Source organism: Papilio machaon, chromosome 16 (assembly GCF_912999745.1).
Source record: "Papilio machaon chromosome 16, ilPapMach1.1, whole genome shotgun sequence".
In the NCBI taxonomy this organism is placed as follows: domain Eukaryota; kingdom Metazoa; phylum Arthropoda; class Insecta; order Lepidoptera; family Papilionidae; genus Papilio; species Papilio machaon.
Window position 1 is genome coordinate 1,968,274 of NC_060001.1, and position 12,722 is coordinate 1,980,995.

At 32.3% G+C, this 12,722-nt stretch overlaps 1 protein-coding gene and 1 non-coding gene across 2 annotated transcripts; both read left to right on the forward strand.

The window, feature by feature from the left end:
• Positions 1-1,273: 1,273 nt before the first annotated feature.
• Positions 1,274-11,961, forward strand: LOC106715745. The gene is made up of 20 exons (XM_014509094.2): positions 1,274-1,328; positions 6,029-6,142; positions 6,442-6,612; positions 6,868-7,109; positions 7,536-7,653; positions 7,777-7,850; positions 7,946-8,070; positions 8,150-8,282; positions 8,455-8,570; positions 8,895-9,048; positions 9,432-9,566; positions 9,772-9,897; positions 10,053-10,140; positions 10,206-10,333; positions 10,614-10,837; positions 11,081-11,158; positions 11,362-11,401; positions 11,468-11,616; positions 11,710-11,821; positions 11,890-11,961. The coding sequence occupies exons 1-20, from the start codon at positions 1,274-1,276 to the stop codon at positions 11,959-11,961; spliced, it is 2,454 nt and encodes an 817-aa protein (XP_014364580.2).
• Trnar-acg lies at positions 3,012-3,084 on the forward strand. Its single transcript has one exon. It is a non-coding gene; the product is annotated as a tRNA-Arg (tRNA).
• Positions 11,962-12,722: the final 761 nt, after the last annotated feature.

Below are 12,722 nucleotides of genomic sequence, written 5' to 3' on the forward strand. Positions count from 1 at the left end.
TACTGCAAAGACCCGAGTTCAAAAACACAATTCTCTCTGTAACAATGTTATTGCGCGCACTCTGAACAAAGAGATTCTTTTGTTTTTCAATTAATTACTTACTGCAGTTTATTCGAAAGCAAAAGTCTATAAATAAAAGTATTGAACTTTATTTACTTTGTCTTAATACCTCGCTGATATATATTTTATTTGTATTCCTAAAACTGTGTAATGTTAAAACCAGTTTTAATCATCATTCACCTTTTGCATTCCAGAGTTATTTTGTACAATTAAGTTGTGTACTGCTTCTGTAACTAGGAATTAAGATTTACTATAAGAAAGTTTAATAAAGCACAGCCTTAACTGTTGGTGAATTGTAAGATTTAATTAATTTATTAAAATGTTTTAAAGTGTGTATACTTTTACGTGCCAAATGATTTACATATTATGTTAACTAATTAACATTATAGGTTATATAAATTTAAAAACATATTTTTAAAGATATCTTGTTTTAATATGTTTACAAAAATGATAAATGATAACCTTACATTATGTAATTTACTTTTACATAAAAAACAGTCAAATAATGATCTCATATCTGTCAATTAATGTTTCTAATACAAAACAAAGAATGTATTTTGATGTTTATTGTGAATAAAATAATTTATATTACATTTATCTGATGTTTCATTTCCTTTTTTATATTCACTCTTAGAATGAGAGTACACGTTAATACGTTTCGTTACGAATAATAGACTAACTAAAAATACACTAAAACATCAGATAAGCGATTAACTTCATACACAAGCACAGATAAAATATAAAATTATAACAAATGTTGCCATAACATTAAGTTATTAATTGATATTAAAATAAAATAAAAAAATACACATATAGTTAAGAAAGAACTTCAATTTTCCTCACCCATAAATACCTTCGGAAGTCCGTTAACATAGCTTTGCCATATATCCTTGAAACTCCACAGGGATCTAATGCTTTCAAGTTTAATATTGCTTTCATACTTTGTATATGTCGTATAACTTATACATGTATATATTTACATTATTTGTTAGTAAAGTTGATACTAAATAGCAAGAAAACTAAGATTTTGTTTTGTAATTTTAAGTTACGGAAGTTGAAAAGAAATAAGGCGGGATAATTGCCGAAAAATTCTATTCATTTCATTTTCACCGAATAAGTACTTTTAATATTTTGAAAATAGATACAAAAAAGAAAATAACTGGTTTTTTATTAGTTTTAGTTTCCTACGTTTTAACGTCAAGTAAATATTTAAATGAAGTGCATTTTTTATATTGTAATACGATCCATAACTCTAATTGTTTGTCTGAATTTATAAAGAATTTAAGTATATTATAAAGATTAACTTCTTACATGTATCCAAGTAATGTTCCAGAAACATTAACCTCTTAAAGGAAGATAGTTTAAATTGTGTTTTTCTATAAGATCAAAACAACGTATACAAAAGTATGTATCCAGAGACTCATTAGGGACGATGAGTGAAACGCGTTGGAGGGTGCAAACACATCAGTGGAGGCCGCACGGAATGTTCTCGAAATTGACTTTTAAAAGGCAGGACTAAACATGATCGCATTCCCCTGTGTCAAATAAAAACGAACAATCAAGTTCGAAACTTACTTTTGTGCTCGTTTTGTCCAAGGAGTGTAAATTTATGAGTCAGTATGCCTTCATAAAGACGTAACTGTCAGCATGGTATGTATGATTGTCACCTTTATCTCACCTCCGCGGTTCAACGTTGGTTTTTTGCCTAGTCCGTTTCTCTATAGTCAAAGGTTGTCGACATTGAACCTGAAATCGCTCGCCGACGGTATTGACATGTGATTGAATTGAAATGTAATCGAGCGCAGAACAGATATTTGTGTAGAGATAGACGCTACATAGTAACAATACCAGTAGCGGCGTTAGGGTAGGACCAGGCGGGGCGACCGCCCAGGGCGCCGGGCGTAAGGGGGCGGCGCCAGATTCAGGTATCTTTGGAAGATTTCCTCTAGAAAAACGGGGCGTCGAAAAATCTCGCCCAGGGCGCTGGAAATGCTAACACCGGCCCTGGACAATATACTTAATCTTATGTTTACATATTAAGTAACTATTCGTGTTTTTCATTATTTTCCTTTAGGCTATGAATTAAATGTAACATTTTACTATTTATCAAGTCTAAAAATGGTCACAGTTACCGTGCGTGTCCACACCTGTTTTACATAAAACATAAAACCTGACAAAAATGTTTTTTTACATGTGTTTCGATGGAGGAATATCACAGTCATCATTTTTTTACTATTACTGTTAAGTACACCAGTGGTAGTGTTTTATTTGGAACGAAATTCGACTAAAAAATTTAAATTTCACCACTTACAGTTTTAAATTATTTCTTTTGTCATTATAAATGAAAATCCATGTCTTCAATTCGCATATCACATGTTACATTTTTGTTCAAGGGTGCCATCAAATCAATTTGAAAGCCTTCGAGGTCGCAACCTGCTGGCCTGAACCTGACATTGACGTCAAAACTGATTGAATTGAAACGTAAGTGAGCGAAAACAAACCTTTGTCTTATCTATTACTAACCATATTTCTCAATGTGACCTTATACTCGTAGAATAATACAGAATAGTTTAGGTTAGGTTTTTAAATTTCTAAATTGAACATCATCTTACGAAGTTTTAGAAGTAATTTAGATGAGTCAATAAGAAGACTTATGGAGCGGTTTGGTCGCATTGCCCAACAAACCGCTCCATAAGTCACAAAGCGACAAAGCCCCTTTAAGAACAAAATAATAATTTAAAAATCTTACAAATCAACATTTTTTTAAAGATAAAGATAATAATTAACTATTGTTTTTTAATTAAATATTAATAACCATGTAAGGGATATGTGATTTAATTTTAATATATATTTGAATTTATATTCTAGAAATTAACACAAATGGGATTTTAAATATTTTTCGTTATAAATATTTGCACTTAGTTATAGAAAAATTTATAAAAATGTAGCACGGCCCTGTGGCGCAATGGATAACGCGTCTGACTACGGATCAGAAGATTCCAGGTTCGAATCCTGGCAGGGTCGATTTGTTTTTGTCTAACATAAAGAAAGCTATATACATATAAAGACGCTCTGGAAATGTTTTTTTTTACGTCTTGCGATTTTCAACAATTACTCGGATAAAATAATTTTGGCAACAAGGCCCTGTGGCGCAATGGATAACGCGCCTGACTACGAATCAGACCTTCAGTAATGAAGAGTACGAAGAAGAAGAAGAAAACTTCATTTTTTTGTAGATTGGAATAGTTTCTGTATAAAATGTATACTCAGATCCAACTAAAGAGAGTGTTAGAAAATTTCATTCTTAAATGATAAAATTTTACAGGAATAATACTGTCGCTGACCTCTTGAGCTCCGAGCTTAAATTTCATTTAAGTAGTAACTAGATGAAATATCTTACGCTGAGCGGAATGAAGTGTACTGTTAATGGTCTTCACGTGTTGGAGATTAAGTAAATATGTACCTTAAACTTTCACCTAAGTATCTATGTATTAATGTATTTCATTTACATTTGTTATTGTCAATTGTTTAAAAAAAAATTAAGCAAGATAGAGAGGTATGATAGGGTATTTAATCAAAAAATGTATGCCGAATATTAATATCAAATTAAATTATTTTCTTAATGAAATTTAAATTTTCAAAGCAAAAAATCAACAAGCTTAAAGTATACCCCGCTAACAAACAAAGAAAACAGCTAAGAGTTTGATTACGCGTGAGAGGAGTTGGATCCGAAGACGCTTGAGATGCCACCCGCGCTACAGGTTTTGCATTGATTTCAAGCAGACCACTTTCTAAAAATCTTTGAAGCATCGTCGACAATATTTCCAAAAATGGCGAATTCTTTTTCATCCAAACCACTAAAGGTACCGTCATAATCGAGTCTGATAAAACATGCCCGCATTCGTCCTCCATTATTCCACGTGAAAGACAATAAGCCCAGGCATAATCCAAAGATGTAGCGAACACAAACTTTCTTTTACGCTCCAAGACCTGATTAAATACTTCTTCGAAGCGAATTTCGGGCACGATTTCGAATTCCTCCAGTATCTGTGGATCATGTTCAAAATACAACAACATCCCAGCTCGACCGCCAAACTTATATCCGTGTTCATAAGCATCTTGCAAGCTTGCGTAGTTCCCAACAACCGTCTCCGTTTTCAATGCACCTATCAATACGCTTTGGTAAGCACTCCTGACAACAAAAGTAAACCATATCCATAATCCAGCAATGTAAAAATCACGAAAACGTTTCGGGGAAACTTTTACAGGTTGCCCAACCATCACACCCCACATTAGAAAAGCGACACCTCTAAGTTTATTTATCCCAATAAAATGACGATGGGAATTTTTTTTCATCTTTAATATACAAAAGATTACCTTCAGGAGTATTATTAAAATTAAAATAATTAGCCACATGTATCCATTTAAAGCAGACAGTAATCTTAACCAGACATGTCCTGGTCTCGTGGGAGGTGCTAGCCAAACAATTCTCATTCTGAAATATGGAAAAGAGTAATCTAGCAAGCCTAATTTCTCCACTCCTATTGAAATACTGCAAGTTGACACGTTAGTGACTCCTGTAATTACATCATCTAAAGATTCAGACCAGTTTTTATCTTGATTTGAATCAATGCCTAAGTTATCTTTAGTGGTAATAATTGAAGTAAAATTCATTGCCTCTTGCAGGAGTTTGACCATAGTTTCGGTTACTATTTGCAATCGGATCTTCCGATTTGTAAGAGAATTATATAGTTTGTTCGTTGAAATGTAAAATGGGCATTCTTGCATATTTTTCATTTTATCTGGGTATATGTTTATGTCTAGATTGTTCTTATCCTTAAAGGTACCAAGGAGAAAGGGCTCTGTATTCTGACAGTCGGTATTATTTCTGTATGGAAAATAAGTATACAATGCAGTAAGTTTCTTTTTCTTTTTCATTAATACGACAACATTTGTGACCTCGTAATTCCATAGGATTCCAAAAATTTGTTCAAGTCTATGAGAACGGTTCAAAAGGACTATAATAAATTTTGCTCTGCTGTGTAACAGTGATTTACCTTTCAGATCAGGTTTTAAAATATCTAATATATTACGAAAAGATTTCAATGATTCTATGAATACAACGATTTGTTCCGGTGGTATTCCATCTTTTTTTACTTCTATTACAACTGTTCCTTTGAATCTCTTAAGAAAATTATCAACTAGAAAACCAGAGACATCTTTCCAAAGAATTACAGTTTGTAATCGATGATTGAAATTATCGTTTGATAAATGCACTGCGACATCTAAGATATTATTGAATTTATTACTTGCCCTTTCTTCAAAAAAGGCAGAAGTTCCTAGTACTAAAACCAATGTAACAAAACTAAGAAAAGACAACATAGTTTCGTCGAAACTGTTAAGAGAGCTAACTAAAACTGAACTTGCATTAGTAAACAAAGTTAACAGTTTAGATTATAGCAACAATAAAACAATGAAAGATGTTTTGTTCCATCAACACACTATAAATCATGATTTTATAACAAAGCATGAATTAACAGACATATTAATCATTTTATTTATGTTTGCAAGCAATAATTTGACCCATTTTACGTTTTCAACATAAATGCTAAAGACTTTAGGGTAGGTAAATTTAATTAAATTATTTAAATAGGAAAACTCTTGCGAAATTTTAATAGTTTGAAAAAACTAGGTACCTAACTACATACCATAAATAATTATAAAAGAAGAATTTATTACCTTATTGAATTGTGTAATTTTTAGGTTATAATGCAGTCAAAAGCAAATTCTGATGCAAAAAACCATTTTCAACATGTTTCAATTCGTATCTAGGCAACAGTTTTTACGTAAACAAATCGTGTTCATTTGTCTCAATCTTGGTACACTCTTTTGTTTTTTCTTTTTATTTCCGTAAAAATAAAAATGGTGATTTGTTATAACATTGTTTATATATTTTTAACTTTAATAGGCAGTTTGTATGGACTTAATTTTCCGAACTGCAGTAGTGTGGAGTTCTTTGAAGCCAGTAGTTTTAATTGCCGGCCATGTCCTTACAATGGTTCCATGGTTGCGTCTGTAGATGGTAAGAGAATATTTCTTAACGTATTTCTGTTAACAATATCTTTTAAATCAAATATTTTTTTTAACGTATTTTAGTTAGTATCTAAGTAAGGCTTCAATTTGCTACAATTTATTAACTGTCAATTACGTTTTCTGGTTGAACACGAATACATTTTTGTATTTCTCTTATTAAGGATTTTGAAAAAGCAAAAATATGAAATTCTATGACCTATATAGTTAATTTAAGCCATACTGTCTGATGTTTGTAAACATTTTTCAAACAAATTTTCTTTAAAGTGCTTCTTTTCTTTATTGTTAAAGGTCTATCTTGCATTTGTGAAAATCATAGTATTGTGACGGTCTCGGGGCGCTGCAGAGCATGCAACGTAACAGAGGTTGTATCCGCTGATGGTAGCAGTTGCGTGCCGCGGAGATGTCAAGCCTCTGCCGGCAGGGTAGTCTGTAGAAGATGCCCCAAAGACTATATTGCGAGTAAGTTATACAATATGAATTTGGATAACGTTGAAATGTCGTTAGAGTTAAAAAACAAGTCAAAAACAGGGAAAATTTGAAAAAGGAATTCGAAGCGATTTGAATTAGCGATTTTCAATAAAAATCTACGTTGTTCAATTAAATTCAAATAATGTTGGTAATCTGTAAGACAAAATGTAAAAAAATATATAAATAAGATGCTGATGATAATGTCAAGCAGGTAGGTTAATAAAAAAAGGATTGAATGATTTTCAGTGACCCAAAATTACGATGGATCTCCCATGAAGGTAGTGCAGTGTGTTAAGTGCGCACGAGGGTACCGCCCTCTGGGGGACACCTGCGTCAAGTGCCATGGCTGCGACTGCAAGAGGCTCGAGGTGCTTGTCCATGGCACATGTTTACCAAAGAAATACGTCACCGAACGACCTAAGTACGAAGAGAATCTATTACATCCAAGTTATCTGCTCGATATCGTAAAATACGAATACTTGTGTGTTGTAAGTACTGTCAGATCTGTCAACATTTTTTTTGAAGACTCAGAGATGAACAACTGGGAAATTCTGCCATTAACTTTATATTGCTCATTTTTCATTTGGAACGATTAGAGGACTTACACAGAATGAAGATAATAATCTTCTTCTAATCAGAACAAATACTTTTTTTACCTTTATTATGATTATTGTTTTCTTTTCTAATCATTACTTTTCTTCAATGGCTCACATCTAACAGCTTTAATGTCTTTTATATTAGCACTAGCTGTCGCCTGCTTATCTGTTCTTCCAGACTATCTTCTACATCTGTGCCAAATTTCATTAAGATCCATTGAGCCGTTCCGAAAATACCGTTAAACAAACATCCATCTAAACATTCGCTTGTTATTTTTATAAGTTTAAGCCGACAATAATGACCGCATAACCTTTCAGATTTACAACATATCAGCTTGTCGCTGGCTGGCTAACGCATGTGTGAGCAATTTTTACTCTTCTGATCCTGCGGGAGCATGCAGGTTGTGGATTTATCCTAACCTAATCAGTCACAATAGTAAGTATACTCATTCAAAATCCAACAAGGTTCATTTTCCTTTGACTGGGTACGAGAAGGGGATACTAATTATTGACTTTGATTAGTTTAATATTTATTAGTTCAGTTATTTTTCATTTTCAGTTTTGCCAACACTGTCGGCAAATAAATCTGAATCAGACCGAGGGAAAAATGAAATACATTTATCTAATAGACAGGTAAAATTAATCTTTAATTTATTTTGCTATTGAGTATTTATTTTATATTAAGTATTTGATATTAAGTATATATTTTATTATTATTTTTCTTACAGAATACATTATTAATTAGTTCAATTAGTTACAAAAATGATGGAAGCTTTAAGCAACATTTGGATCCACGTAAAAGAATCGTTCCTTGTCTTCCACCTTTTATGATAACGATAGGCGAAGATTATTCGTAAGTACTTTTAAAATAATTACACTTACAAAAAACCAATAAATAAAAGAACAATTATTAACTACATGTTTTCTTACAGGCTAGATTGTCCAATCAATATTTCAGAAGTATTTACTTTATATAATGAAATACATGCGTTATACGTTTCTTCTGATAAAACGAGGAAACCAATATCTATATTAATACGAAAACCAAATGGACAATACGTAAAGGTTAGTATTACGGTGAAGATATTTTTAAGCTTTGAATTGCAACAAGATATAAGAATACCTAAGAGTCTACCTAAGTATTTAACATCTCTGGTTGAACTTAGAGCAAAGTAAATAAAAAAGCTAATAAACAATTGAAATGTGTATTTCAATAAACAATCTTCTCTATTTGCAGAAAGGCTTGTGGTATTCAAGTAAGTTTTCAAAATACTTCGTATTCCGTCGATCTCTCTCTGCGACGTCGAATGTTACTAACTTAATTTATTTGAGAGAGTTTTTGATACGACTTCGGTAAGAACATAGGACTTTTCTTTTTCATAATTACTATTTAGACTGTTGAAATTGTGTAAGATGATTTTTTATATGAAAAGGGTTTTAATAAACTTTAATGTTGGAAAAATTATTGCCCCTTGAACCTACGCAGCACCGATATCTGGGTGAAAAGATTTCTCGTCTGTTCTCTGCAATAGCCGTATGAAGGATTCAAATTCGGATGAAGAATCAAATTTATTAGCAAATTTTTATTTAAAAAAAACTAACTAACTACTTCGTAAAAACACTGGAATAACAATAAAAGCAATCAATTTATTGAGCAATTTTTTTATCTTATTATAGAATTGTCAGGGACCAGAATAGCGTGGGCGCTTTAAAAGTAAATTTAAATGTGGAAGCTCATTACGCTATTAAATCTCCAGCATCCGATATCTTCATGATGTCTTTGCGAGTGAATAATGACTTGCCAAGTGCTGGAGTTATACGTGGTCTGGAGGTAACTATTTAATATGCGACCATTGATCAGATATACGGCCTAGCATTCTACTGATTGTGTTTAAAGTTAAATAACCATTGGGCCAGAGTGGTTGATGAAGGCCTTGTCACCTGTAAATTAGGCTCCGATTCCCTCGGTGGGGACGTATATTGAGCTGATGATGATAACGATGATAATTCTACTGATTGGGTACTAATATTAACACTCGTACAAAATTTCTCCTTGAAAAATAACATGTCCAGTCTTTTTTTTTATATGAGAAGGGGGCAAACGAGCAGCGGGAACACCAAAAAAAATTATTGTGTCCTTGCTGAGTCGTATCTGCAAGATAAATTCCTTTAATATTTGCATAAGTAGTTCAAATAACAGATATTTTTTTGCAGATATGGGGCAGTATCCTTTGTTTTCTGATGGTAGCCTACGCTTTTCTCCAGTGGCGCGGCGTGTTGCGGCGTGGTGGGCTTAAAGTTTCTTTACTACCAATCATGGCTGGATGTATTTCAGACGCAATCTACTTCGTACGTTTTATTTGTATTTATTTTCAAACTTTTTTTTTAAGGTATTGATTATAAACTAATGATATCTTTTAGGCCTTATTTCCACTTAACGATAAACCGCGCGATTCACGCGTCGTGCGACTCAAGACGTGCGTGTCCGATCTTTTTTACAGCAGTCGGCTAGTGTAAATAAATACATAAGTTATTTATGATCTATTGATTTTAGGCTACTTGGACCACATTAGTCCATGCATTAGCGGCAGAAGCTGGCACACTTGGACTGACATTACCGTTGGCACAGTCCGAAGAACAAGTGACGGCGGCTATGATTTATACAATCCTTACCTTGAAGGTAACTTATTCATTTAAAAGACTGAAATTACATTAAAATTTCCGTTAAATTCCTATATTGTTTTCTTAACGAGAGAAAAAAGGATGGCAATATGTTGTGGTCTGGTTTGACGACAGTAGATGGAATAGAACGAAACTTCTTACTTATTTTTTTAGGTTATAAAAGTGGCATATACAAATTGGAAATTGAGTCGCTATGACATATTTTTTATCGACTGGTCTGAATACAATCCATCTTTTAAAGGTAATACTTTTGCAATATCTCATTATATTAAAATGTAGTATTATTTATTCATTATACGATTACAGATACGTTGTTATATGATCAATCAAATGAGAAGAAACAAGGTATTTTAGCAAGGGAATGGATTGAGATGCATACAAAGAGAAGAACATCCCCTGCAGTTACTGTTATATTAACAATTCTTACTCTAAATGTACGCGTTTTTTATATTTTTAGTATTTATTACGTATCTATTTTTATATAATGTTGTCAATGTTACACTACCGATTTAACTTTCTTGAATTATCCCTATTTAGTCTAAAACTTTGTTCGTAATTATAAAGGTAAAGTATAATTTATTTACTGACCCTTTTATGACTAGAGGAACTTACTTAAAAGTTATTAATAATGCTTCGCTCTTCATCCTTTAGTTTCCTAAAGATAATTCATAATTAATATTAAGTATTAAAAACGAATTCTTTTCTGGTTTGCAGTTACTGCTACCCTGGCAATTGATAATGCCCAACAGCGAAGGATATAAATGGGCCATTGCAACTATTGCCTGGTGGTCTTCCTACATATTAGTTTTCTTAACTCAAATGGTTGCAGACCGGCTAGTAGGATCTCCCCCCATTAAACTTCAAAGGATATGTACTGGTTTAGAAATCTCCATGTTGGTATTTCAAGAAGAATTGTATGCACATTACGTGCATGGACGGTGAGTTTTCTATAGTCAATGGTGGCAAACGAGCAAGCGACCACGTGAATTCGCTAAATTAGTGAAATGACCTCTGCCTTCAGACATTTGATTGTTGACAGGCAGCAAATGCTTAGTGCAGGTAGTGTCTACGGACTCGGATTCTAAAATATCAACTGAACCAACGACAAAGATTTTTCTTTTTTTTTCTTTTTTATTATAAAGAAACATAATGTAGACTAATTAAATTTTTTGTGTCCCTAGCAATGATGAATCTTCTGATACGAGATATTTGTCAGGTCCTTTAACGACTTGTCGGGTATCGTGCGCACCACAATTTAGGTAATATAAATATGTACTTGTATTAAAGTAATAAAAAATTTATTGATAATTATTTAAATATTTTAAAGGGCCATTTGTAAACAACTCCTTGAAACAGAACAGCGTAAGTTAAATAATTTTTAAATGTTTATAATTTAACTATGATTTTATTTTTTATAAAAATATGTTTTTACAGGTACCTTAGAAAAAAATGAAAACAAACAAATACTATTATCAAAATTTTTAGCAGCCTTTTTTGAAAGAGTGAGTAATTTAAATTTTTAAAAGATTTAATAAAAGTACTTTGTTTTAACAATGTTTTTTTTTCAGGCTCTAGATGGTCTGAGCTGGGTGGCTAGTGAACGAACTGTTCTCGAAAAACTTTTAGATTTGGAAATTACTACTAGAGAAGGTGGCAACACCAGTATACTACTGTATGAAACTGACAATTTAACGCCATCTTGCTTTTCAATCACCTGGTAGGTGAATTTATTAAATCTTTTACTTATATAAAATTTACTTAACGTTAGCTTATAACGTTAGCTTTCTTACCAATTTAATTTTACCAACAGGTGGGGTAATGAATGGACACTGGCAACATTTGATTCCATAGTATTTAGTTGTGTACTGTTTTCTACCAATAAACCATTATATGCCGCCTTCGTTACTGTAGCACTGTGGCAGGTAATTGCTACCACATAAATAAATATTGTAAGCAATGGAAACCGATAAAAGAATAATTATTATTTCAGATAATGAAATACACGATCACATGGTTAGCCATTAGGAATGTAAAGGAGAAAACAAAAGTAAGAGGCATTTGAAAAATAGTTTGGATTATGGTATTATGGCTACATTAAGAAAAATATTTTTTTATTTTTACTTGTGCGAAATTATACTTACACTACACAGGAGCACAAAAATAACACAAAGTGGGTACACAGATTGCAAGAAATGTGTTTTAAAATGTTACCTTTTTCTTAAGATAAAAGAAATAAAAAAATTATATAGAAATGAACGGACAAGCGAGATTAAACAATACGTGCGAAGACTTGACAATAATGTATTGAGCAAATATTTTATCAGCGATGATGATTTGTATAAAAAATATCTAAATCTATATCTCAATCATAGTAAGGAACAAGACAAAGATATTTCCGGGGATTTCCCATCAGTGAATTCATCGACAACACCGCCACCGTCTTCTCAAAAGGGTCCTTTTCATGATTTTATAGTAAGCCTCTGTAGAATGATAATCAATGAGTTGCCACCATCAAGAAATCGTAAATTATTATCAATATTAAAAGTAAATCTCAGACATCCACGATATGAAATACCTTTTCGTCGTGCATTGAGGATTTTTTCAAAAACAATCGACAGAATGACGATTTTAAAAGGTGCAGCACTAAAACAGAAAGTTCGAGACTTTTTATCATTTTTCAGAAACAAAAAGCCAAGAAAGAGGGATTTGCTTGTATTACTAAATTCGATCTATAATGTATATGATAGTAATAAAATGGACGAATATCTTTACAACTTAAAAAAATACGCCGCTAGAAAAATCCGTTGCATTAAACGTAAAACA

Bases quoted from the DNA above. Each gene is read 5' to 3' on its own strand.
- LOC106715745 (XM_014509094.2), top strand. From the start codon at position 1,274: ATGAAGTGCATTTTTTATATTGTAATACGATCCATAACTCTAATTGTT. The intron at 7,851-7,945 runs GTAAAATTAATC...TTTTTCTTACAG, and splicing joins TACATTTATCTAATAGACAG to AATACATTATTAATTAGTTC. The intron at 9,898-10,052 runs GTAACTTATTCA...TTATTTTTTTAG, and splicing joins ATACAATCCTTACCTTGAAG to GTTATAAAAGTGGCATATAC.